Source organism: Ranitomeya variabilis, chromosome 3 (genome assembly GCF_051348905.1).
Source record: "Ranitomeya variabilis isolate aRanVar5 chromosome 3, aRanVar5.hap1, whole genome shotgun sequence".
Classification (NCBI taxonomy): domain Eukaryota; kingdom Metazoa; phylum Chordata; class Amphibia; order Anura; family Dendrobatidae; genus Ranitomeya; species Ranitomeya variabilis.
In genome coordinates this window covers 321,840,013-321,867,472 of record NC_135234.1, presented here as the reverse complement: position 1 = coordinate 321,867,472, position 27,460 = coordinate 321,840,013, and the positions used below count along the sequence as shown (strand labels likewise).

Sequence of the window (27,460 nt, the reverse complement as noted above, 5' to 3'; positions counted from 1 at the left end):
CCTTGTCCGGACCATGTTCCAATTCCGGCAATTCTGGAATTTTTACAGAAAGGCCGGGAATTTAGGTTATCTGTTAACACCCTTAGGCTATGTGCACATGAAGCGGCCCCCAAACGCAGGGCAGCGGGGTACTCGGTACCGGGTCCCTCGGTCTCGGTTCTAGGGGTGTCACGGTGGCCCGACCCGGTCCGTGGCCCTGCTAAGGGGCGCCCAAATAATGGTGTAGGTGAGGGTTTGTCAAGTGTTCGTGACACCACCTGTGGTATTCGGTCAGGGTGACCGACGCTGCTAGGGGTCCGCTGGGGTGATGGAATGGCAGCTAGATGTTGTAACTTCCCACAGGTGAAGTATGTCCCCAGGGCTTCCCTTGATGAGTAGATGGTAATGGTGTATGTCGCAGTAAATGACGAGGACACAGGGTTGCAGTCTCTTTACCCCTTTACTGAAGGCTTCGGCATCCGCAATCCAGAGCACTGCTAACAGGGCTGGCTGAGACCGGCCGGTCCGAAGGCACATCCAGAGTTCCCGTTGCAGGTGGAAATCAGTAGCCTTCCTACTAGCGCCTGTGTGTTGTAGTACCTCCCTACTGAGCACCATGGGATAGTCCTCACAACTCCGTCCCCCAGATGGTTTGGATAGGGCACACCCGTATGACGGGGTAGGCCTGGAGTTATTTTATAGGGACCCTAGAGACGCCCCTCTCCCACATTTGCCTCCGTTGTCTTCATTAGGTGTAAAGGTGAGACAGCCAACCTAAAGTTAACTGCCCTGCCGTAGTTCAAAGTAATGCGTAGAGCCTATTACTTCCTCAGCGTTCCGGCCGCCGGCTACGCGCCTCAGAAGGATGTTGCCGATCTTGGGGCACGACTCCTCCTGGTTCTATCTCCTTTGTGCTGTGATCTCGTTTCTCACTTCTCCACAATATACTTCGCTTCGTGTCCTTTCTTAGGATGCCGCCGCAATGAGGTGCAGGCACGGCTCCGTAACGATCTGTCTCGTGCTAGGCCACTGCCAGGATCCCACCCCTGACAGGGACCTCCCTGAGTCTTCCCAAGCAACTCTCTCTCTCTCACTAGATGTTACCTGGGCAAAACCCAGTCAGCTTCTCCCTAACTTCCTATCCGACTCCCAGTTTTACCAGAGTGTGAGGAGTGGCCTAATACATAGAACCTTTTGCTCCCCCTGGTGGCCGGAGTGTGAAGTGTAGTGTGTGACTGTGATACCTGGTCAGGTGAACTCCTTTAGTGCCATCAGAGGTACCATCACTCCCCCATGAGGAAGAGCGACAATACTGCAACGACCAGGACTCTGGGGCGCTGCACACACATTGCGGATTTTGCTGCGAATCTGCAGCTGCGGGTCCGCAGCAGCTTTCCATGCGTTTACAGTACAATGTAAACCTACGGAAACCGCAATCCGCAGTGCCCATGCTGTAGAAATCCGCGCGGAAACGCTGCGGGTTACATTCCGCAGCATGTCAATTCTTTGTGCGGATTCCGCTGTGGTTTACACCTGCTCCATAATAGGAATCCGCAGGTGGAATCCGCATAAAAACCACACCCTTCGAACCCTTAGATTCTGCCTCTGTTAAGGTTCTAAGCCTCAAAGCAGCTATGTTAGTAGCCCTATCTTCCGCAAGATGAGTCCGTGACATTCCGGCACTATCAGTAGATACTCCATTTTTGATGATTTATCAAGAGAAGATAGTTCTGAAACCGGACCCGGCTTATTTACCAAAAGTCACTTCTAAGTTTCATAGGAGCCAAGAGAATTATATACCTTCCTTCTTTGATAGTCCCGCTACAACGGAGGAACTAAGGTTCCATACTCTAGATGTCAGAAGAGCTGTACTAGAGTACTTAGGGAGGACTCAGTCTTGGAGGCAGAGTAGCGCTATGTTTGACTCCTTTCAGTGCCAGAAAAAGCGGTCTAGTGTCACAAAGCACTATCGCCTGGTGGATAAGAGACGTAATCTGCCTAGCTTATTCAGCAAAAGGGGAAACCCCACCGGGGGAGTGAGAGCCCATTCAGCGCGGGTCATGGCATCCTCCTGGGCTGAAAAGGCGGACATCTCCATTGATTTGATTTGTAAGGTGGCAACGTGGTCTTCACTTTCTACCTTTTATAGACGCTACTGTCTTGATCTGTCATCCACCTCTATTTTAGACTTTGGGCGATCAGTTCTTAATTCCGTGGTCCCTCCCAGGTGACAGTCTCTGAAATTCTCTCAATAGGGTGCTGTCGTAGCGAATGGAAAACCGGACAAGGGTATGAGGAGAAATTGCACAACAAATTTTGAGGTCCATTTTCTCCCGAGTTCACCCATGTGTGGTCAAAAACTACTTTTTGAGACCCAGTGCAAAGCTCAGAATGGAAGAAATGCCATATTACAGTGCAGATTGAAAATTGCAAACTGCCATTGTAGTGACCAGTACTTTGCAGTCACCAGTACATTATGCCCAGCCTGTACATCTTGAGACATGCACCTGTAAGTTAAGCTGGCTCTCACTACTACAGAAATGCCAAATATGTGGGCGCTAAATGTGGGTTAGGCACACTGGGGCTCAGAAGGGAGGGGGACATTTAGATTTGGGAGCGTAGAATTTGCTGAATTTGTTTTGGGGGGTGAGGAGCCTTTTCACTTTTCCAGTAACGTGGAAGCCCACTATATTTCCGTTAACAGATGACGGGCCTGAGTGAGGGCTTTCTTTTTTTGTAGATTGAGTTGAAGCTTTTATTGGGAACATTTTACATAACATTCACGACCACATTTATCCGGCGCTCTATTCTGAACACTTAAATTGGGGTTTCCATCGAAATCTCCGAGTGACGTGGCAGATGAAACCCCCTATGGATCCATTCACTATAATGAGTCAGCAGAGTTACTATGGACGCTGTCTGGCCTCTGTTCAGCATTGTCCTTTTCAGAAGTGCACAAAACTGTAGCCGACGGCACTTTTATGCAATCCTAAAAAGACACCGCTGGATCACAGGTCCTATGGTGTCCACACTGTCTCCATCTGCCTCATTATAGGAAATGTTCTGTCTGAATCACGTATTTCAGAGATTTACATGGAAATCCCAATGTAAGCGCTCAGTGTAGAGTGCAGGATAAATGTGCGCCGAGCGTTACTGCGATCTTTGGGAGGCAGATTGAAAAAATCAACAACAGCTGAAGAATTAATTTATTTTTACGCTGTTCCTTGTGTGGTATAAGTGATTAGGCGACTTTATTCTTCAGGTCGGTGCGATTACAATGATATCAGATTTTTATGTTTGGCTGCTGTCACACACTAAAAGACGCTTTTTATTGGGAAAACTATTTTTGTATCACCATATTTTGAGAGCTTTAATTTTTCTATATTTTGGCCCACAGTCTTGTGAGGGCTTGTTTTTTGCAGGACGAGCTGACGTTTTTATTGGTTCCGTTTTCAGGCACATGACCTTTTTTGATCGCTTTCTATTCTGATTTTGTTCAGAAAGAACAAAAAAACAGCAATTCAGGAATAGCTTTTTTTTTTTTTTTTTTTTTTTTTACTGTTTTGCTATGGTAAAATTGGTAAGGCAGCTTTATTCTTCAGGTCAGCAAGATTACAGCGATAGCCAATTTATCGTTTTGTTAATGTTTTGGCGCTTTAACACAAAAACTTCTATAGAAAAAATAATTATTTTTTAATCGCTTTATTCTGAGAGTTATAACTTTTATTTTTCTGCTGATGGAGCTGTATGGCGTCTAGTGCTTTGCAGGACAAGATGATGATTTGAGCTGTACTATTTTTATTTATATTCATCTTTTTGATCGCGTTTTATTGTGCTTTTTGTTCAGCAGTATGATGATAAAACATTGTTTTTTGCCTTGTGGTGTTTTTTTTTTGTATGTTGTTCACTGAAGAGGTTAACTTAGTGGGACAGTTTTATAGAGGTTGATACCAAATATGTGTACTTTTATTGTTTGTCTTGTATTTACATAAATGTGTTTAGAAAAATGTTTATTTTTGTTATATATTGGGATTTTTTTGTAAATATGTATTTTTTTACTTTTTTTTTTTTTTAATTGTCCTAGGATGGGACTTTACTGTACATCGCTGATCTGATGCTCTGCAAAGCTTCGTCACTGCGAGGCGTCACATCAGCATCTGACAGACAGGGAAGGGGGCGTCTCATGTCTTGCTCTCTGCAGGCACTACAAAGCCACCTTCCCTGACTGACCCTGTGTCCATCTTACGGCCGGGGTCTCCATGGAGACCACCAGGACAACACGATCGCTTCGCGTTGTCCTGATGGAAGCGCGAAGGTAACCCATTCCCTTCACAAGGCTCCTCGATGTCGCTGTCATTACTACAAGAGAGGGGGGGTTAGATCATGGGCATTGCTGCGGGATAACGGCTCTCACACAGAGCTGATACCCGCACCTGATCGCCGTGGCGCTCAGCGTGAGGCCACGCGATCTCAGCGCCGTACCTATACTGCTGTTGTCGGGAACGCACCTCCCACATCAGTGCATGTACGGCGCATGTCGAGATGGGATAATATAATTATTAATATAATTATAATTAATATGTTGATATTAATATTCAGCCTAATTAATTTCGCCCTATTAGTTTGTCCCTCTACAACAGTCACGGTCTCTCAATTGGCCTCTCGGGAAAATTAATTGCCCACCGATGGCTTGGAGGATGGAGGAGGCAGTGACTTCCCTCCTCCTCCTGTTTTTCTGGTTAATTTGCTGTCTGCTTTTTAACTTGCACCAAAGAGGGTGCACCACATTCCTAGGTTAGAGCTTCTGCAGAACATCATAATACACACCTGAGCAGCTGAAGAACCTTATAATACACACCTCTGATGTTGAAGAACCTCATAATACACACCTCAGCTGCTGCAGAACATCATAATACACACCTGGGCAGCTGAAGAACCTCATAATACACACATCAGCTGCTGCAGAACCTCAAAATACACACCTCAGCTGCTGCAGAACCCCAAAATACACACCTCCGCTGCTGCAGAACCTCAAAATACACACCTCCGCTGCTGCAGAACCTCAAAATACACACCTCAGCTGCTGCGGAATGCGGCGCACTGACCTGGCAAGATCGTGTGCTGCAATACCCTACAGCTGGATGTGCTTGCATCCTCAGACAAGTAGCTGAAGTATATACCAACAGAAATTAAACTATCCAAAAAATCAATGCTAAAAAGAATTCATCTGTATTAGGCAAGTATAAAAACAGACAATTTAAAAAAAATCAACCATTTATACATTAAATAATTACACACTTTCACAACTCATAATTTTAGTTTACATATAATTAAAGCAAAGAGGTTGAAAAATCTGACAACCTTGTACCAATTACAGAAATTCAGGCAAATGTCAGTTGCAGCAGTTCCCTCTAGTGTGGTTATTTGTGATAATGTCATCACATAATAGAGATCTTTGCAAGATATGTTACTATGATTAAATATCCATGTAACTGACAGTTGGTGCACCGTATTTACTGAATAATAAATAGGCATATAGTTTATAAAAAAAACTCTTATACAGTAGTTTCACCATCACCACGCATTGTGGTGATCGTGCTGAAGTAGTGGATGGAATCCAGCATCAACTTCCATCCAGCATCAACTTTCTCTCTATGAAGACTGCATTCCTGGTGGCAGTCACCTTGGCGAAACGTTTGGGTGAATTACAGGCACTATCAGTTAGTTAATATTTACGCTTGACCTGTCCTTTTTGCTGAAGGTAGTGTCAAAGACAAATTTGAGCCAAGATGTTGTTCTTCCATCTTTTCGTCATCTCCCAAAGAATGAGAAAGAGAGGCTGTTTCACACACTAGACGTGAGAAGGGCAGTGATGCGCTTTGTAGAGGTCACAGCTACCTGGAGGCAAGATTCAAATCTATTCATACAATATGCAGGAAAGCATAAGGGTAAAAAAAGCCTCAAAATTAACTTTGTCTAGGTGGATCACGTCAACCATAGCACTAGCATAAGAGTCGGGGAAAAAAAGATCCCCCACTTAAAATCAAAGTCCACTCCACAAGGGTGATTTCTGTATCTTGGGCCGAAAGAGCAGGGGCTTCCATAGACCAGATTTGCAGGGCTGCAACTTGGTCTAATATAACGACTTTTTGTAAAGACTACAAGTTAGATATGATGTCAGGTCAGTAATAGTAATTGTATTTCCAGGAGTCCATCATGACAGCACCATGACATTCCTGCCCCTGATTTCTGAAAGTGATATGAGTTTAACATTTGTATGTAAGAATTCAATAAAATAGAGTTGCATCCATCCTGGTGTAGTGATTGGTAAAAGACTCTGGGGGTGAGGCGGAAGGGAGGTGCATTTAACCACTTGTGTGTTTCCTGTCACTAGAGGATAAGTAGGACTACCTCCTGTCGTGCTGCCATGATGGACTCCTGGAAATACAATTGCGGTAGGTCTAATTTCTATTTTTTTATGGTTAGCCAATAAAGGAATACTTTTGTCATCTTTGGGTATGAAAGTATTTACATAGTGGTTTTTTTTGGCTAACACGGTACCACAATATTTTTTATTGTACATCGAATTTTAACACAAAAATCATATTGTACCAGTCTTCTTTGAGCATATAACTTACAGGCAAAATCTTATCATCTTTTACTTTTTAAAACCAGGCATTGCTGTATTGTCCGGAGATATCCCTGAGCGCATCCTGCCTATCCTCCTATCACAATATGAGAGGACAGTGTCACTTACGGGAAAAACTCCATCTCTTGAGACTAGGATGAAAGTAGGAGAAGCACTGATGAGGTGTACACGGACCCTGGGTGAGTACTCTGAGCAGGTGATGTTGGCGAGTGCTGCTTCTTAACCCCTTTACCCTCGAGGGTGGTTTGCATGTTAATGACCAGGCCAATTTTTACAATTCTGACCACTGTCCCTTTATGAGGTAATAACTCTGGAACGCTTCCATGGATCCCGGTGATTCTGACATTGTTTCTCATGACATATTGTACTATATGATAGTGGTAAAATTTCTTTGATATGACTTGCGTTTATTTGTGAAAATAACGGAAATTTGGTGAAAATGTAGAAATTTTCCAACTTTGAATTTTCATGCCCCTAAATCACAGATATATGTCACACAAAATACTTAATAAGTAACATTTCCCACAAGTCTACTTTACATCAGCACAATTTTGGAAACAATTTTTTTTTTTTTGTTAGGAAGTTAAGGGTTAAAAGTTAAACAGCAATTTCTCATTTTTACAACACAATTTTAGTTTCTTAGGGACCACCTCACATTTGAAGTCACTTTGAGGGGTCTATATGACAGAAAATACCCAAGTGTGACACCATTCTAAAAACTGCACCCCTCAAGGTGCTCAAAACCACATGCAAGATGTTTATTAACCCTTCAGGTGCTTCACAGGAATTTTTGGAATTTAAAAAAAAAAAAAGAACATTTAACTTTTTTTCACAAAATTTTTTACTTCAGATCCAATTTTTTTTTTTTATCCCCAAGGGTAACAGGAGAAATTAGACCCCCAAAGTTGTGCAATTTGTCCTGAGTACACTGATACACCATATGTGGGGGTAAACCACTGTTTGGGCGCATGGCAGAGCTTGGAAGGGAAGGAGCGCCGTTTGACTTTTTCAACCCAAAATTGACTGGAATTGAGATTGGACGCCATGTCGCGTTTGGAAAGCCCCTGATGTGCCTGAACAGTGGAAACCCCCCACGAGTGACACCATTTTGGAAACTAGACCCCGCAAGGAACTTATCTAGATGTGGTGAGCACTTTGAACCCTCAAGTGCTTTACAGAAGTTCATAACGTAGAGCCGTGAAAATAAAAAATGATATTTTTTCCACAAAAATAATCTTTTCACCCCCAATTTTTTATTTTACCAAGGGTAACAGGAGAAAAAAAGTTGTGCAATTTTTCTTTAGTACACCGATACCCCATATGTAGGGGAATACTACATTTGAGGCACAGTGCAAAGCTCAGAAGGGAAGAGACGCCATATTGGAGTTAAGGTTTTGCTGGAATGGTTTGAGGGTGCCATCTCACATGTGCATCACAGAATTTTATACCACTGAGCAGTGAAGAAAGAATAAATTAAATAAAGAATAAAAAACGACTGGCACATCCAAACTAGTGTGAATAGGTGCATACCAGGAGCAGCTACCTCCATATACAATATACAAAAAAAGGTTGCACTCTATCGTGCCAAAGCATGTCGAATATGAAATACATGAAATATGAATAGCAAAATGGCATTGGAACATTAGGAAACATATTTATAAGACGCTTTCCACAAAATTTGGCCAAATAGTGTGAGCCCATCAACCATATTTTGGATGTGCCAGTGTTTTTTCTGTCTTTTCTATGTTAGCTTACTGACTGAGCACTCCTCCCTTCACCATGTGGTTTTGTAATTACATCTGATCACATTTGGTTCCGGCCAACCCATATATATGTAGGCTTTACTGAGAGAGGTGTCCACATTCACCCATGCATTCAGGCATTAGCCTTAGGTAAGTGTTCACATTTGGACAGGGAGGTCAGGGACCCATCAAATTAATGAGGCCACCTTGACGATGGTTGATGGGCTCACACTATTTGGCCAAAATTTTGTGCACAGTGGGACAGGAAACCACAAAAGTTTAAAAGGACCCTTTACTACCACCAGTGTTTTTCCTGTCCCACTGCGGATAGGAACGACGACAGTCTATCGACCGCTCCGGGCAGATGGTGAGGATCGGGGGGGCCCAGCCTTTCTCTTCCCGCCTCAAGACTTTTGCAGCTGACACCCGGTTCTAAGGGTCCCTCAGCTCCTGAGGAACGGGTCGCTTCCCTCTGGTGGGGGCTCTCGACCCTAGACGGTGCCTTGGATGTCGGTGTCCAGGTGCCGCCTCTGTAGATGCCACTAAAGATCCAGCATGTGGGTCCCGGAAGAGGCTGGCGTCCCAGCGGGGTCGTGGCTGGCGGCAGAATGCGAGGCAGCGTGTCTCCCACCAGGGAGTACTTCCAGGGCAAGGTCGAGCAGCGAAAAGGGACTTCCTGAGGTGAACAAGCAGCACCTGATATATTAAGGTAACGGGCGGGCAGCGATAGCTACCCCTCAGTCCTTCCTACCCGAGGTAGTATGGAGGAGATGGCAAAAATAGAGGTCAGATCGGAAAGCCAGGGCCACGTGAGTACCGAGGAGAGGGAAATCACAGTAAGAGCCCAGCTTAGCCCAGTTACCACGGGACATATATTTTTGTGTGTTCTAGGCTCCCACCCCTGCAGCAGCGAAAAAGGACAGCAGGAGATCTGGGAAGAGTAAGAAGTGCCCTATTTGCTTATCAAAGCTACCAGAGTCCTGGTAGAAACCCCACTGCGATGCATGCACCATGAAGGTTATGGGGGAAGAACAGGCTGCACTCATCTCCAATATGAGGTCTATGATAAGACAGGAGGTGCAGGCCTCAATAGCAGGACTAGTAGGCCCTCAAGCCACACAGTCGGACTCCCAGGCATCCCGTAAGAGACCAAGAGAGTCTGACTGTGCTTCAGAAGAGGTCCTTTTGGATTTTGATTCAGAGGAAGTATCAAACATGGATCCTCCAGAAAAAGGGAAGAGATATTTATTTCCCTCTGCAGATACGGACGAGCTTCTTGGGGCCGTAAGTTATACGATGCAGATAGAAGAGCCCCCGGCTACTCTCTCAGTTCAGGATGAAATGTTTGGGGGACTACGGTCGCAAACTTCAAGGGTCTTCTCAGTCAACTCCCATATACGTTCTATGATTCTAGAGGAATGGGAAGAAGCAGAAAAGAGACTAGTGATTCCCAGGGATTTTAGACTACGATTACCGTTTGACCGTGAGGAGGTCAAAGTCTGGGAAGATATCCCTAAGATAGACATCCCAGTAGCAAAAGTGTCAAAAAGAACTGCTAATCCTTTTGAGGATTCCTCTAATCTGAAGGAACCTATGGAACGAAAGACTGATGGGCTCCTGAAAAGGATCGGGGAGAGTTCGGCAGCAATAATACGTGCCAACATAGCAGCAACCTCTGTAGCACGATCTGTGCATCTATGGGTAGAAGATTTAGAGGAGAATCTCACATCTAAAACCCCTAGGGAATCTATCCTCAGGTCCCTTCCCCTATTGAAATTGGCAACTGGGTTCCTGGCAGATGCGTCAGCTGAATCTATTAGATTTGTGGCCAGAAATCAATCATTGTCCAATGAAGCTCGAAGAGCCATCTGGCTAAAGAACTGGTCAGGGGACACGCAATCAAAAAATAAACTTTGCACTATTCCTTTTTCAGGGGGAAAGGTATTTGGGCCCGTTCTGGACGACATTCTAGAGAAGGCCTCAGATGGAAAAAAAAGGGGTTTCCTGAGGAAAAACACAAAAAATATCAGCCCTTTCGTAGGTTTCATTTCAATCAAAAAACAGACTATAGAGGGAAAGGGAAGTCAGGGAGGTGGACCTATCACAAAGGGGGTAAAAATAGATATTCCATCTCCCCAGGCCCGGCTTCCACTCCTCGACAAAAATGACGCCATCTGAGTAGGGGGGCGTCTGACGGGGTTCCTGGAAGGTTGACAAAACATTTCCGAAAGCCCTTGGGTTCTTCAGGTTATCTCTCAGGGTTACAGGATAGAATTTGAGGGTCTACCTCCAGAGAGATTTCTCGTAACAAGCTCCAAGCTTGTTTCAACCTCCCCTATGTGGTCCGATATTCAGGACCTCTTAGAAATAGCCGCAATTGTTCCGACTCCCGCTCATGAAGAAGGCAGAGGTCACTACTCGAGTCTCTTCTCGATAAAAAAAAATGTCAGGAGAATCCAGAACAATAATAAACCTCAGACCACTAAACAGATGGATAAGGTACAAGAGGTTCAAAATGGAATCCATCCGATCCACAATACGCCTCTTAGGCAAGGATGTGGTTATGTGCACTCTAGACTTAAATAGTGCATATTACCATGTTCCGATCCATGTAGACCACCAAAAATATCTAAGGTTTGCTGTAGAAAGAGAAGGCAGTTTTTACCACTACCAGTTTCGCTGCCTTACTTTCGGGCTCTCATCAGCTCCCAGAATTTTCACGAAGCTGATGGTAGAAGTGGTGGCTTACCTGAGAAAACGCAACATTACTGTAATCCACTACCTAGATGATTTTTTGGTAGTGGCAGATTCCGTAGAACAGCTCAGAATCCACTGTCAGTCGTTGATCTCCTCACTGCAGAAGTTGGGTTGGATCATAAACTGGAAAAAATCGGATCTAGTACCCAAACCAAAAATAACATTTTTGGGAGTCATGTTAGACTCAGTGGTAAAAATGTCTTTCCTACTAGAAGAAAAGCAAGCCAACATAAGAGACAGGATTCGTCAATTTACACGAAGCCGGATCTCCGTCAGAGATGCTATGAAGATCCTAGGACTGATGACATCCTGCATTCCCTGTGTGAGCTGGAGCCAGTTTCATTCTCGTGGTCTTCAACAGGCGATCCTAGCCGCCTGGAACAGGAAGCAGAGCTCGCTAGACAGAAAGATGGTGCTATCCCCGCAGGTCAGAAGATCTCTAGATTGGTGGACCATTTCCAGAAATCTCCAGAGAGGTATTGCGTGGGTCCAGTCCCCCGTGTGTCGTGGTCACCATGGATGCGAGTCAGCAGGTATGGGGCGGACACGTGCAGGGGAGATACTTCCAGGGGCATTGGAGTCCAGAAGAGAGCAGGAACTCGTCCAACTTCAGGGAGTTGCACGCGGTTTGGAAGGTTCTGTCTCCGTCCCAGTCCATAGTGGAAAACAAACATGTAAAGATACTGTCGGACAATACAATGACAGTGGCCTTCCTCCGACATCAGGGCCGTCCAAGGCATCCAACTTTACAGAGTCTGGCAGGACGGATCTTCAGCTGGGCGGAGAGATCGGTTCTATCAATCTCGGCGGTACATCTGGAAGGCACCAAGAACCAGGTGGCAGATTTTCTGAGCAGGTGGAAGGTATCCGCAACAGAGTGGGAGTTAAACGACGAAGTGTTCAACGTGTTATGTCATTGCTGGGGAAAACCAGACATAGGTCTATTTGCGGTCAGGGAAAATGCAAAGGTCAGGACCACCTTCTCCTTGAACCCTCTGGGGGGTCCAGCAGGGGTCAACGCCCTTTCGCAGTCATGGAACAAGGGACTGTTGTATGCATTCCCACCTCTCTCTCTAATTCCAAGAACACTCAGAAAAATATATGACGACAGGGCCACAGTGATACCGGTAGTACCTTTTTGGCCGAAGAGGAGCTGGTTCCCATTACTAAGGAAGATGTCGGAAGAAGAACCCCTGTTGCTTCCAAAAAGAAAAGATCTTCTCCGCAAAGGTCCGATTCTGCACCCCAATCCAGAAGCCCTCCAGCTATCATCCTGGATCATGAACGTCAAGTCTTAAGAACTAGAGGCCTGTCAGATGAAGTTATCTCTACCCTACAAGCAAGTAGAAAGCCAGTGACTTCCGCAATTTATAGGAAGATTTGGAAAACATTCTGCAGTTACTGTGGAGAGGCGACAGTCGATACTGACCGGCCAGATTTCCCCAAGTCAGGGTTCAAAAAAGGGCTTAGGCCTAGTACCCTAATGGTGCAGATTGCAGCCCTCCGTGTATTCTATGACTCCTCCTTGTCTTCCCACCCTAGGATAGGTCATTTTTCAAAAGCGATTCAGAGGCTGAAACCCTTAATACGGAGGACCGTCCCTCCTTGCTTATCACATTATGTAGGCACCCCTATGATCTAGCAGAACATATAGAGATCGGTAAACTTTCACTCAAAACTGTATTCCTAGTGGCTATCACATCGGCAAAGAGGCTAGGGGAGCTTCAAGCCCTATCTATTCAGAACCCTTATCTCCATGTGTTCGATGACTGTTTAGTTTTGAGACTAGATCCAGCTTTTCTCCCGAAAGTCATATCAGAGTCTAATATGAATCAGGAGGTGGTGCTTCCTTCATTTTGTCATTTCCCTAAAAACCCGAAGGAAAGATCCTACCATAATTTGGATGTCAGGGAGACGGTTCTCAAGTACCTGGAAGCAACAGGAACTGGAGACAAGATAATAATCTATTTATTCAGTACAGGGGTCTGTAAGGTTTCTCTTACTGAGAGTGTTGGGGGACACTCACTTGGCCGCGATATTCAAGCACACGGGCACGGGTTTATAAAACAAAGCAGTCCATGCGGTTTATTAAGCCTCATAAACCGGGTTACGCACAGTTCAAAACATGAAACACAACAGGCACCAACTGGTGATATCTACTTGCAGCTTCTAACACTTCAGTGTACGGCTTTGCCTCACGGACACTAACGTGCTGGGCCTCTCACTTCGCCCAGTTACCAGGGTGTCCGTACGCCGTACACTTCACCAACGTCCCAAGTCACAGACAGCACATGTGACTCCGGGTTGTCGTCTCTAATACACGCTGGTCCTCCCTTAACCAGTTCCCAAGGGAGACCACACAGTTCATAGAACTTCACAAGCACTACCGGCCTGTCCGATACCTGACGGGAGCTCCGGCTCCACCTGCTGACTCCTCGCCAGTCCACACCTCCGGGTAAGCTGCCTTACAGGGATCACCAACTTGCCTGGCCGGCACACACTAGTCAGTCCAGAGCCACTGAAGGATTGTAGCTTCCCCAGTTCCACTGTGCACTGCTCCGGGATCCGGTCCTCCTCCTAGGACCTCCCACGCCAGCAGGTGCTTTCCAGGAAGCCTCCTCCCAGGCTTCCAACACAGGAACACACCGAGCCCTCAGGAACTCCCTCAGGGATTTTGCACTTGGACCCTTCAGGTCCAAACACTGGAACCACACAGGAACATGTGACCCACACTCTGGTCACGTTATGTACCTGTAACCACACCCACAGTAATGGATCACATGGGCTGGTCACGTGATCCTGACATCACTGCAGGTCAATTCTCACGGCCTCAATACAACTCCGTGCACATCCCGGGGAGACCATGCAGCGCCCCCTACCTGTTACAGGGGTTACTGCATCACATATATCACAGGTCCAAATAAGGGAAGAAAGGCATCTAAGTCTACTATAGCCAGGTGGATCAGATCCACAATAAACTTAGCTTATGTGGCACAGGGGAAGAGCCCCCCAGAGTGTCTTAGGGCCCATTCAACTAGAGCAATGGCTGTTTCTTGGGTGGAGAAAGGGGGGACCTCAGCGGAGCAGATCTGCAGTGCTGCATCCTGGTCAATTCTTAGTACCTTCACCAATCATTATAAACTAGATGTGGTGTCTCAATTAACGTTTGGCAGGAAAGTGCTTCATGCAGTAGTCCCACCCTAGGACAATTATACTTTGGTATTTCTCAATGATGCTGTCTGGTGGTGACCTGGAAAACGGTAATTAGACCAACTGGTAATTGTATTTCCAGGAATCCATCCTGACAGCACTATTAGTTCCCTCCCTATTGCAAACTATTCCATACTTATGTGATGTAACATTTGTATGACAAGTTCTTGTTTAAATAAAATTTCTCTTCTTGCATCCATCCAGATGTGTTACTTTGGAAAATCACTGATGGGTGGTAGTGGGAGGGTCCTTTTAAACTCTAGTGGTTCTCTGTCCCACTGTGAATAAGAAGGACGTCCTCCATGGTGCTATCAGGATGGATTCCTGGAAATACAATTACCGGTAGGTCTAATTACCGTTTTATCGAGCAAAATATAAAAAATAAGATATGAAGCAAAATATGAAAGAACAAGTGTGAATATTAGTATCATGAGTTGCACACAAATACATAAAGAATAAATACAACCAATGTTCTTGAGTATAATTGACACACTCAATTTTCACCCCAGCTCCTCCCCCTACCCCTTTGAACTGTCCCCCCTAAATTTTTGGTGTGTAAATTAGACAGGTCAGACTAAAACCAAGGTCAACAAAATGTATCCATTACATCGGCATTCAGTGACTTTGGTGCCAACAATGTCTAAACAGTTTTACCTTTAACCCCTTCCCGACCTGTGACACAGCGTATGCGTCATGAAAGTCGGTGCCAATCTGACCTGTGACGCATATGCTGCGTCACAGAATGATCGCGTTCCTGCAGGTTGGGTGAAAGGGTTAACTCTAATTTCACCCGACCTGCAGGGACAGGGGGAGTGGTACTTCAGCTCCCCCGTGGCTACGATCGCTCTGATTGGCTGTTGAAAGTGACTGTTTCACTTTCAATCAGAGCAATCGTAATATTTCACCAATAAAAATTGGTGAAATATTACAATCCAGCCATGGCCGATGCTGCAATATCATTGGCCATGGCTGGAGAGCACGATCTGCCACCGATCTCCTCCCCTCTGTCCTGTCCTCTGCTGTTCTCCGCTCCCCTCCGTCCTCCCGTCCGCTTCCCCCACAGTCCAATATCACCCCCCCGCTGTCCGATTCCCCCCCCCCCCCCATACTTACCGAGCTCCGGTGTCTCTCCCGGTGTCCGTCCGTCTTCTCCACGGGCGCCGCCATCTTCCAAAATGGAATCGGCCGGCAGATTCATTCATTTTGATCACTGTGATAGAACCTGCGACGGATTGGTTTTTTTGACGGATCCGACTAGTGGATCTGGCTAATTGGGTCGGAGCATGCTCAGTTAAAAAAAAAGGAATCCGTCGTCGTAGGCTTCCATTCTAGCAAAAGACGAACGGCATCAGTCGCCGGATCCATTTTTTTCAAAATTCGACGAATTGCGACTGATGGCAAAATACTGATGTGTGAAAGGGGCCTAACATGGTAAATAAAAAAACAAAACTGGACTGCCAATATAGCTGAACAAGTAGAGGAGTAAATGCTGCAGCAAATTTAAAAAGGCAACAGATAATAATTAGGTCCATATTATGGGGGATTTTAATTATGCAGACATTCAATGGGACTTAGAATCTTCTGGTTGCGCTAAAAGCTGCAAGTTATTATCCACAATTCAGGACAATTACCTCTCTCAGCTGGTAGATGAACCAACCAGGGGAGGTAATCTCCTGGATCTGGTTCTGTCAAATAAACCAGATACAATTTCAGATCTGAAGGTCAGGGAGCATTTGGGATGCAGTGACCATAATATGGTAAGATTTAAAGTAATTTTCAATCAAACATTCAAAAGGGGAAATGCAAAAACCTGGAACTTTAGGAAAGCTGATTTCAACAAATTAAGGGAAGAGCTTAATCATGTAGACTGGGACCATCTCATGGTAAATGGGGATACTGACCACAAGGCTATGTGCACACGATGCTTTTTTGATGCGTTTTCGCAGTGTTTTCTCTGCTCAGAAATGGTCCAAAACGCAATGGAATCCTTATGCCAGGTAATTCAATGACAATCCTGAAGTGTTGTGCACATGATCAGTACATTTCTATGTGTATTTGCAGTGTGTTTTTTTTTCTCTGCAGCATGTAAATTCTTTGTGCATCCCTGCAGCGTTTCTGCACCCATTGACTTCTATTGAGTCAGTCAAATCCGCTGCAAAAAGGCAGGTATAAAAATCGCAGACAAGAAGAAAAGAAATGGAGCACTCACCCTGTCTTTCTTGTTGAATGCCTTTAATCAATATTACATGATATCAACAGCTCAATAAAGTGCATGGTGCGGTGTGCAGGAGACAGGGGAGTGATGCACACCGCACCATGCACTTTATTGAGATGTTGGTATCATCTAATATGGATTAAAGGCATTCAACAAGAAGATCGGGTGAATGCTCCATTTATTTTCTTGTCTGTGTAATATATCATGACTCTATATGTAAGCACCACCCAGAAGAGGTGAGGGAAGCACAATCATCAGCCGATATAATTGGTGCCTAATCTTCCAAGTGGGCAAGTATAAAAATGTTTGCGGATTTGCTGAGTTTTTGTTTTGCGTTTTACTATCTTCTTATGGTGGTTCCCACGCTGTCATCTGTGTGACAGCATGGGAAACACCGGCGCGGTAGTTATTGGCGGTAACGCTACCGCCGGTAATACAGTCGGTCAGAGCACTGCGGGGTAAAGCTGTCAGATGTCAGCTGTGCCTGTGACCCGCAGGCGTTGGCCGATGAGACTACTGCTCCCATCGGGCCACATCTGCTGTCACTGATAACAGTGACAGCAGGAGCCGCAGATGGGAGATGTAATATCATCTGCCGGCGCTTGTGCTCACAGTTTAAAAAAAAAAGTGAAAATACATACATATTAAAATAAAAATTAAAACCCAATATACTCGCCTAACACCAAATCCCCGACACCTTCATCTCCTAGAAATAATGTAAAATAATAAATAAACCAACATATACTCACCTGTCCGCCATAGTCCACGTAATCCTGAGTGTCCCACGGTGATCTTGCGTGTAGAACAGTCACATCGGGAGATGTGACCACTCTACCCGGCCGCTGGCGATACACTGAAAGGAGGTAATCACTCCCGCAGTGTATCACTGAGCTGCCATGAGAGTTCACCGAAGTTCGGCAGCTCCTGAGCTCTCACTTACAGCATCGCTGGGTGAGAACTTTCCCACGTAGCAGTGGTGCCGTAAGGGAAATCACCGGAGCTGATCAGCTGACGAACTCCAGTGAACTCTCTCACGGCAGCTCAGTGATACACTGTGGGAGTGATTACCTCCTGTCAGTGTTTTGCGGGCTGTCTTTGAGATAAGTCACATCAGTGACTGCTCTCAAAATGATCAGGATCGTCGTGTGATGTTATGGAATATCTTCTCTGCGGGCAGCTGAGGAGTATTGTGCTTTATTTTATTTTTATGGGGTTACTAATGGATAGGTGTCTTAGACGTCTCTACATTACTAACCTGTGGGCTTGATGTCACCTGACAATACAAATGTGACATCAACCCCACAAATGTGAACCCCACTTGCCACCGCTACAGGGCAAGTGGGATGAATGAGGATAAGCGCCAGATTTGGCTCATCTTATAGATATGCCTTTTCTGAGGCGGCTGAGAGCTGATGTTTTTAATCTGGGTGAGGCCAATATCCATGGCCCCTTCCTAGGCTATTAATATCAGCTTGCAGCTGTCTGTCGAGCATTTGCTGCTTAGATTTTATAGGGGGACGCTATGTCATTTTTTTTTTTCTGGGGTCCCCATGTAAACTAGCCAGTAAAGTCTAAGCAAACCGCTGCGAGCTGATATTAATAGTATGGGAAACTTTATGGCTTTTAGCTCCTTCCCAGAATATTAACAACAGCCGTCAGCATTCCCTCTGCTGGTTATTAAAATTACGTGGGAGCACACAATTTTTTTTTATAATTTTTTTTTCTTTAAAATTAACAGTTGCTGTCTGGTTACAGCCTATATACTTCCTTCTGTTAAAGCTCCTACATAGGCTGGTGACTTTGTGTGTGTATGTGTTTACTTATTGGCTTAGTAATGAATGTGCCTGGCTGACACCTTTTTCATTACTAAAGGTACCGTTACACTAAACGACTTACCAACGATCACGACCAGCGATTGGATCGTTGGTAAGTCGTTGTGTGGTCGCTGGGGAGCTGTCACACAGACAGCTCTCTCCAGCGACCAACGATCAGGGGAACGACTTCGGCATCGTTGAAACTGTCTTCAACGATGCCGAAGTCCCCCTGCAGCACCCGGGTAACCAGGGTAAACATCGGGTTACTAAGTGCAGGGCCGCGCTTAGTAACCTGATATTTACCCTGGTTACCATTGTAAAAGTAAAAAAAAAAACACTACATACTCACCTTCTGATGTCTGTCACGTCCCCCGGCGTCCACAGGGTTACGCGCTGCTGCCGAGAGCTTCCTGCACTGACTGCATGTGTCAGCGCCGGCAGCAGCGGTGACGTCACCGCTGTGCTCTGTTTTACGGCCGGCCGGCGCTGACACATTCAGTGCAGGGAAGCCGCCGGCGGGGGACGTGACAGACATCAGAAGGTGAGTATGTAGTGTTTTTTTTTTACTTTTACAATGGTAACCAGGGTAAATATCGGGTTACTAAGCGCGGCCCTGCGCTTAGTAACCCGATATTTACCCTGGTTACAAGTGAACACATCGCTGGATCGGTGTCACACACACCGATCCAGCGATGACAGCGAGTGATCAGCGACGAAATAAAGTTCTGGACTTCTAGCTCCGACCAGCGATATCACAGCGGGATCCAGATCGCTGCTGCGTGTCAAACACAACGAGATCGCTATCCAGGACGCTGCAACGTCACGGATCGTCGTCGTTCTCGCTGCAAAGTCGCTGAGTGTGACGGTACCTTAAGCCTAGAGCTAGGTGTCAATGACTGCTGCTGACACCAAGCTCTAATCCAATTATACTGATGCTACTGCATCAGCATGAAAAAGGTGGTGTTAAACCAAGAAATTACGTCACAAAACTTTTAAAAAAATATATATTTAGCTCAAAAAAGCATTCCATGCTGTACAAAAAAAACGCATACAAAAATGAGACAAAAACGTTTGTTTTTTCCACAGCGATTTTCCTGCCAAGAGACGCAGAAACCTTGCAGAAATTTCTGCATACAAATGCTCAACTTGCACACATATCCTAAATGGGGTGTGTTTAAGGATATACTACTAGAATGCTGTAGAAAATATATACCCTCTGGTAATAAAATGTTCAGGGATACAAAGAAACAATTATGGATAAATAAAACACTACAAAGTTTAATAAGACTAAAACAAAGGGCATTCAAAATCTTGAAGGTCGAGAATACAGAAATAGATCTTCATACTCCTGAAATGCTAAGTAAGAAATGTAAAAAAAAAATCAAGCTGGCAAAGTTTTCCACAGAGAAACAAATCACCAGTGACTTAAAATAAATCCCCAAAAAATGTATCAATACATCAATGCAAAAAAAAAAGGATGGTGTAGACCCCTTAAAAGACGATAATAACAAGATAATTATAGAGGACAAAGAAAATGCTGAGAGATTAAACAGGCACTTTTCATCTGTGTTCACCAATGAACTGACTGTTCCAGGGATCTTTCAACAAGGCAAAATTCAAAGTTAACCACCTGATATAACTAGTTTAACACAAGAAGAAGTATGCCTGCGTCTGAGTAAATTAAACATTTGACAAACTCCCCTCATCCAGATGGCATTCATCCATGGATGCTGAGGGAAATAGCTCATTAATTGATAGACAGCTGGATCTTATATTCTTAGACCCTCTTGTAACAGGGCTGGTGCCACAGGATTGGAGAATGGCTGATGTGCTACCGGTATTTAAGAAAGGTAAGAAGGTCAACTACTGTCTGGTAAGCCTGACGTCAGTAGTGTGTAAAATTTTTTGAGGGCATTAGAAGTGAGAACCTGCAGAAATATATTGCAGAGAATAATATAATAACTGACAACCAGCATGTATTCATGAAAGATCAGTCGTGTCTAACTAATAACATGTTGGGTTTATATGAGGAGGTAAGTGCAAATCTGGATGTTGGTAATGCATCTGATGTGATTTATCTGGACTTGGTAAAGGCATTTGATACTGTACCACATAACAGCCTTATACTGAAGCTACAGAGGAAGGGACTGGGGGAAACTGTGCAGATGGGTAAGGAATTAGCTAAGTGACCGGAAACAAAGTGTCGTTATAAATGGTACGTTCTCTAAATGGGATATAGCCAGCAGTGGGGTACCGCAGGGATCTGTGCTAGGACCGATTCTTTTTAACCTCTTTATTAATGACCTTGTGGATGGGATTGAGAGTAAAGTGTCAGTCTTTACTAACGACACCAAACTATGTAGGATATTAAAATCTGACCTTGACAGTACAATTTTGCAAAACTATCTGGGTAAGATGTATGAATGGGCAAACACTTGGCAAATTGAGTTTAATATAGATAAATGTAGCATAATGCATCTAGGACAGAGTAATCCTATTGCTGCATATACATTAAATGGGAGCATACTTGGGACTACAGAACAGTAGAAGGACTTGGTATTCTGGTTACAAGTAAGCTGAGCAGCAGTACTCAATGTCAAGTAGCAGCCACAAAAGCAAACAAGATTTTAGTGTATTTAAAAATAGAGCTAAAATCCTGCAATTCAAATGTATTGTTACCCCTTTATAAATCACTTGTGAGGCCATATCTAGAATATGGGATGCAGTTTTGGGCTCCACATTAAAAAAAAAAAAAAAAAAACACATTCAAAAGTTAGTTAGTTCACAGGCGGGCAACTAGATTGTTACACGGGACGGAAGGCCTCTCATATGATGATAGGTTGGAAAAGTTGGGCTTGTTTAGCTTAGAAAAAAGACGCTTCAGAGGGGTTCTCCTTTTCATGAATAAATATGTGTGGTCAGTACAAAGGAGGTGGCGCATGACTTATTCATTCCATGGACCATACTAAGGACCAGGGGGCACTCATTGCAGGTGGATATAAAGGCGATGTGAAGATTAAAAGGGTTGTTCAATCTCTGACATAAATGTCATATTCATAAGATATGTCAAAGATGTCTAATAGATTTTGGTCTCTGCAGTAGGATCTGCACCAATCAGACATTTATGGTGTAGGAATCTGTACGTACTCAGCTGCAGTTGAGGCAGGCACAGGAAGCGGTATTACTGGAATGTCCAAGCTAGTTTATTAAACTGCATAAACTGCTCTGGATAGAAAAAACAAATGGAACAGCCTTTTCAGGCACAACATGAAAACAAACAGAAAATAAACATTCCATCTAATACTGGGAGTCCGCCCGCACAGGTCTGTGTCTTTAGCACACACACAATGGCGGTCCCACACCTCTAGCCACAGACACTGAATGAGGCAATTGGCCTCCATTTTATTAGCCAAACTACGCCCCTGGTGTTGGGATATGTGAGTGGTCATTCCCACCCATCTCTTATGACTGCTCGTAAAACCTGGCCCTGAAATGGCCAAATAACTCAGCACAATACGTGCTGGAGTATACTTCCTAGCTCACATCACCACAGCGAATAGTCGCGATGACACACATCTCCCCTCCAGGACTTGTCCGGCGGCCAACTTACAATGGCTTATCCTGTGACTAAAATGAGACAACCCCTTTAAGACTTATCTGTTTATACTACACTAGCTGAAGAGCCCGGCGTTGCCCAGGCATAGTAACAAACTGGTTAGTTATAACAAATTATAATGAATATATGATGTGAAATGTTTTTATGTGCAATATAATTAACACTACAGATTTCCCACACAAATTAAATGATTACACCAAATATTGATAGTATTTTATTTTCAATTCATTCAGGAGCCTTTTGGTAAACAAAATTTTTGATTTTTTTCTTCCGGTGCAAAGATGAACAGATTTCCCACATGATCCCGTCAGCCTGAGCCACAGGACTACTACCCCTAATATCTCAATCATCCCATCAGCCAGAGCCACCGGACTACTACCCCTAATATCCCACATCAGCCAGAGCCACCGGATTACTACCCCTAATGTCCCACATCATCCCGTCAGCCAGAGCCACTGGACTACTACCCCTAATATCCCACATCATCCCGTCAGAGCCACCGGATTACTACCCCTAAAATCCCACATCATCTCGTCAGCCAGAGCCACCGGAATACTACCCCCTAATATCCCACATCATCCCGTCAGCCAGAGCCACAGGACTACTACCCCTAATATCCCACATCAGCCAGAGCCATCTGACTACTACCCCTCATCCCACATCATCCCGTCAGAGCCACCGGATTACTACCCCTAATATCCCACATCAGCCAGAGCCACCGGACTACTACCCCTAATATCCCACATCAGCCAGAGCCATCTGACTACTACCCCTCATCCCACATCATCCCGTCAGAGCCACCGGATTACTACCCCTAATATCCCACATCAGCCAGAGCCACCGGATTACTACCCCTAATATCCCACATCAGCCAGAGCCACCGGATTACTACCCCTAATATCCCACATCAGCCAGAGCCACCGGATTACTACCCCTAATGTCCCACATCATCCCTTCAGCCAGACCCACTGGACTACTACCCCTAATATCCCACATCATCCCGTCAGAGCCACCGGATTACTACCCCTAAAATCCCACATCATCTCGTCAGCCAGAGCCACCGGATTACTACCCCCTAATATCCAACATCATCCCGTCAGCCAGAGCCACAGGACTACTACCCCTAATATCCCACATCAGCCAGAGCCATCTGACTACTACCCCTCATCCCACATCATCCCGTCAGAGCCACCGGATTACTACCCCTAATATCCCACATCAGCCAGAGCCACCGGACTACTACCCCTAATATCCCACATCAGCCAGAGCCATCTGACTACTACCCCTCATCCCACATCATCCCGTCAGAGCCACCGGATTACTACCCCTAATATCCCACATCAGCCAGAGCCACCGGATTACTACCCCTAATATCCCACATCAGCCAGAGCCACCGGATTACTACCCCTAATATCCCACATCAGCCAGAGCCACCGGATTACTACCCCTAATGTCCCACATCATCCCGTCAGCCAGACCCACTGGACTACTACCCCTAATATCCCACATCATCCCGTCAGAGCCACCGGATTACTACCCCTAAAATCCCACATCATCTCGTCAGCCAGAGCCACCGGATTACTACCCCCTAATATCCAACATCATCCCGTCAGCCAGAGCCACAGGACTACTACCCCTAATATCCCACATCATCCCGTAAAAGCCAACATTGTCAGGTTGGCGCTGTTACACCGATTAAAATGATACCTGGGTTGGAGAAATTTGTCTTGTGTTCCTTTTTTTAATCTGTGTTTTGAAGTTTTAAGTTAATAAGGATGCTTCATGCCAGACAAAGAGAAGTTCCTGATTCTGGGCTCCCCCTGCAGTTCGTGTCAGAGGGTGATCTGTGTCGGCACTGTAATAAGTTGTTATTTCCAGAAGGGCGATAACACCATAGAAATGATAAGAATAATAGGCCTTAGTTACCACAACTGTCTACAAGGAAAACTGTTGCTCATAGCAACCAATCACAGCGCAGCTACTTTTAAACAGCTCTGATGAAATGAAAGATGCTTAGTGATTGATTTGGGCTATGTGGAGTGGGCGTGGCAGTTACACACACATACACTCAACTTTATATATAGAGATTTGTATTGGCTTATGTAGACCATGAATGTAACTTTTTTTTTTTTTTTATTGCAGGTGATATGGTTCTCCAACACAAAGACGCATTGATTCATGCCTTTCTGAGGGGTTGCCGGGATCCAGACAACTCGATAAGGGCTAGCAGCCTTTCCAACCTGGGTGAATTGTGCAAGCAGCTGCAATTTTCCCTGGGTCCTGTTATTCATGAAGTAAATAACCTCATTCTTCAAAAAGAATTTAAAGGGAACCTGTCACCCCCAAAATCAAAGATGAGCTAAGCCCACCAGCATCAGGGGCTTATCTACAGCATTCTGTAATGCATTCTGTAATGCTGTAGATAAGCCCACAATGTATCCGGAAAGATGAGAAAAAGAGGTTAGATTATACTCACCTGGGTGGGCGGTCCGATCCGATGGTCCGGTCCAGGGCCTCCCATCTTCTTATGATGACCTCCTCTTCTTGTCTTCACGCTGTGGCTCTGGCGCAGGTGTATTTTGTCTGCCCTGTTGAGGCAGAGTAAAGTACTGCAGAGCACAGGCGCTGGGAAAGGTCAGAGAGGCCCGGTGCCTGCGCACTGCAGTACTTTGCTCTGCCCTCAACATCTTGAAGACAAGAAGAGGACGTCATCATAAGAAGATGGGAGGGACCGGACGGCAGCGGGACCGCCCCTGGGTGAGTATAATATAACCTCTTTCTCATCTTTCGGGATACATCGGGGGCTTATCTACAGCATTCCAGAATGCTGTAGATAAGCCCCTGATGCCAGTGGGCTTAGCTCACCTTCGATTTTGGGGGTGACAGGTTCCCTTTAAGTGGAACTGCACTTTTCTACCACTTTTGGTGCATATCATAGACTTGTCTAGACTGACAGCAATCTGGGTGGTGCATGAGGTAAAGCTCATGCATTGCTAAAATGAAGAGCAGACATGCTCAGCATGTCTCTGCAATGTCAGAAGTTGTCAGAAGTTGTGTGAAGATTCTTGGGAATGGCTGGCATTGTAGTTCAGCTTCTTACATTAAAATGGGGTTGAATTACATTATCAGACTAAGACTATTGACCTGATTGGTGCGGTTTCTGGGTAAAGGAAAAAAAAAAAAAAAAAAGCAAAGCCACTGTTTTTAGTTCCAGACAGCCGCATAACAAACACTAGCACCTACAAACGGTTCTTTTATTTATTTTTTCTTATAAGATGACTTCCTGTTTATCAGCTGTGGTTCACACTGACCCAGAGGCTGAAGTAAGAAGAGCAGCTATCCATGTGATTGTCCTACTGCTTCGAGGTCTCCGTGAGCGGGCAACAGAGGTAAATGTCATACATTAATGGCTTAAAGGGGTTGTTGCAAGTTTGATAGTTACCCTTTAGCATAATTTGTGACCACTCAGCCCCTCGCTTCCTCCCGAGAACCATGTGAATGGGAGCGGTGATCAATCACACGGACCTTCACTTTATTCATTCTTTGTGACTGTCGAAGATATCAGTGCAGATTGTTTGGCTGCTCTTCAGCATTCTCATTAAGAAAGAATGGACCAGAGTTAGTTATGATTGACCAACTCTCATTCACGCAGGGCTCTTCAAATTCCCAGTTCTTGGGTTTAGTGGGGATCCCAGCTGTCAGATTCCCAGTGATTGGGAAGTTAATCTCTAATCTATGGATAGAGGAACTTGGTACTACACCTTTTAAATGTAGTAGCCAGGAGGTGCGTTCCCAGGAGTGACTATCTGCATTGTGGTGGGTAAATAGTGCGGTCGATTATGGTATATTATGGTCTGATTTATGACACCGTTCTTTACCACTAGTCCCGTATATCATTGTCATTATGACATCGTAGATTGATTTGCTGAATGCAGCTTCCTGCGGGACTGTGGTTTACGGCACTTGGGTATTCCCCTCAAACCCCACTTGCCGTGAAAACTGTTCGTCACTAAGCTATTATTTCGTTTCTTACATCTTTCTGGTACATCTTTGGGCAAATAATTAGTAATATTCATATTTATTAGCATCTTATGATTCTTTGGTGACCTGTATCTCCTGAGCATGTGCCTCCTGCTATTTTTACAACATTCTTATGGATGTCGCTTGTTGTATATCACCTTCCTGCACTTGTCTCCTCTGTTTTTTATAAATGATTAATAAAGTGGCTATATTTTGATACAGTATTCTTTGACCTAGTATCATCTTCTTCTGTGTTGTGACATTATCTGTACAGGCATTGAGATAGAGGTTGGCAGCCACACTTTCTGATCAGTTGACATAGTAGCACAGCAGGTTGCAGCTACAAAGGGCTAAAGCTTCTGCCTCTTTCCATAACAACCCATCTGGGACAGATTATAGGTGCTAACATGTCTATTCTGGGTGATTTATAGTAACCAAATAGCGCAACAGCAGCCTTATTACGCTGCAAAGAAGGTCAATTCAATCCATAGACTGCAGCTGCCTACTTGTCGTGGATTGCTGTTCTCTGTGCTCCCTGATCTCACGTCATTGCTTTTTCATATAAAGTCGAAAAATTGTCTCTCTTAAAGCTGTTCACTTGTCATTAATGACTTTTATTTTCTTGTGTTTTCCATCAGGTGCTGCGTGATGTTCTTCTGGAGCTTTACCGCTTGTTGAAATATATCGTGCAGTGTGAGAAGGACTCAGTTTCTGTACTTCATGCCCAGCTGGGACTGGAGGAATTGGATGGCATCATGAGAGCTTTTCTTTTTCCTCCTCAGAAACTAGAGAAGAAAATTGTGGTTTTGCCATAAGACATTTATACATTGTTCAAGCCCTTGGAAAATTTGATAAAGAGCTTTATAAAGGAACCAATCTCTGTTCTTATTGCACTACTAGAGAATGAATACATGCCATGACATATAACATTGTCTATGGCTGTATTCACATCATGCAAATGTACCCATTGGCCATAATTACCCAGTGGAGCCCAAATGAGTGATCTTTATCGAACATTGTGACTAATAGCTGACAAATCTCACTTTTGGTTATAATATACAGACACATATAATTGAGACATGTTATGGAATCTCTGATGTATACACATATAAATGAATTGAGCAGAACTGTAAAGTGGCATACATTCAGACTTATAACTGGACCTAAGCAACTCAAGGTGACCTACATTTAAGCTTAGAACTGAGCCTAAGAACTACAAGGTGACATCCTTCAGGCTTAGAACTGTGCCTAAGAACTGCAAGGTGACATAGATACAAGCTCACAACTGCAAGCTGACATACATTAAGGCTACTTTCACATTAGCGTCGTGCACTGCACGTCGCAATGCGACATTGCTGCGCACCGACGCATAATGTGGAAGCGCCGCACAACGGGGGCAGCGGATGCTGTTTTTCAACGCATCCGCTGCCCCATTGTGAGGTGCGGAGAGGAGGGGGC

At 44.8% G+C, this 27,460-nt stretch overlaps 1 protein-coding gene across 1 annotated transcript in view; it reads left to right on the top strand.

Moving 5' to 3' along the window:
* The window catches only part of TANGO6 (transport and golgi organization 6 homolog), a 95,530-nt gene extending 68,656 nt beyond the window's left edge, over positions 1-26,874 (top strand). The window contains exons 15-18 of the mRNA XM_077295726.1: positions 6,655-6,807; positions 24,125-24,276; positions 25,258-25,371; positions 26,641-26,874. Of these exons, the coding sequence (XP_077151841.1) occupies positions 6,655-6,807; positions 24,125-24,276; positions 25,258-25,371; positions 26,641-26,817 (596 nt within the window). The 3' untranslated portion in view covers positions 26,818-26,874. The remainder of the gene's footprint in view (positions 1-6,654; positions 6,808-24,124; positions 24,277-25,257; positions 25,372-26,640) is intronic.
* The last annotated feature ends 586 nt before the right edge of the window (positions 26,875-27,460 follow it).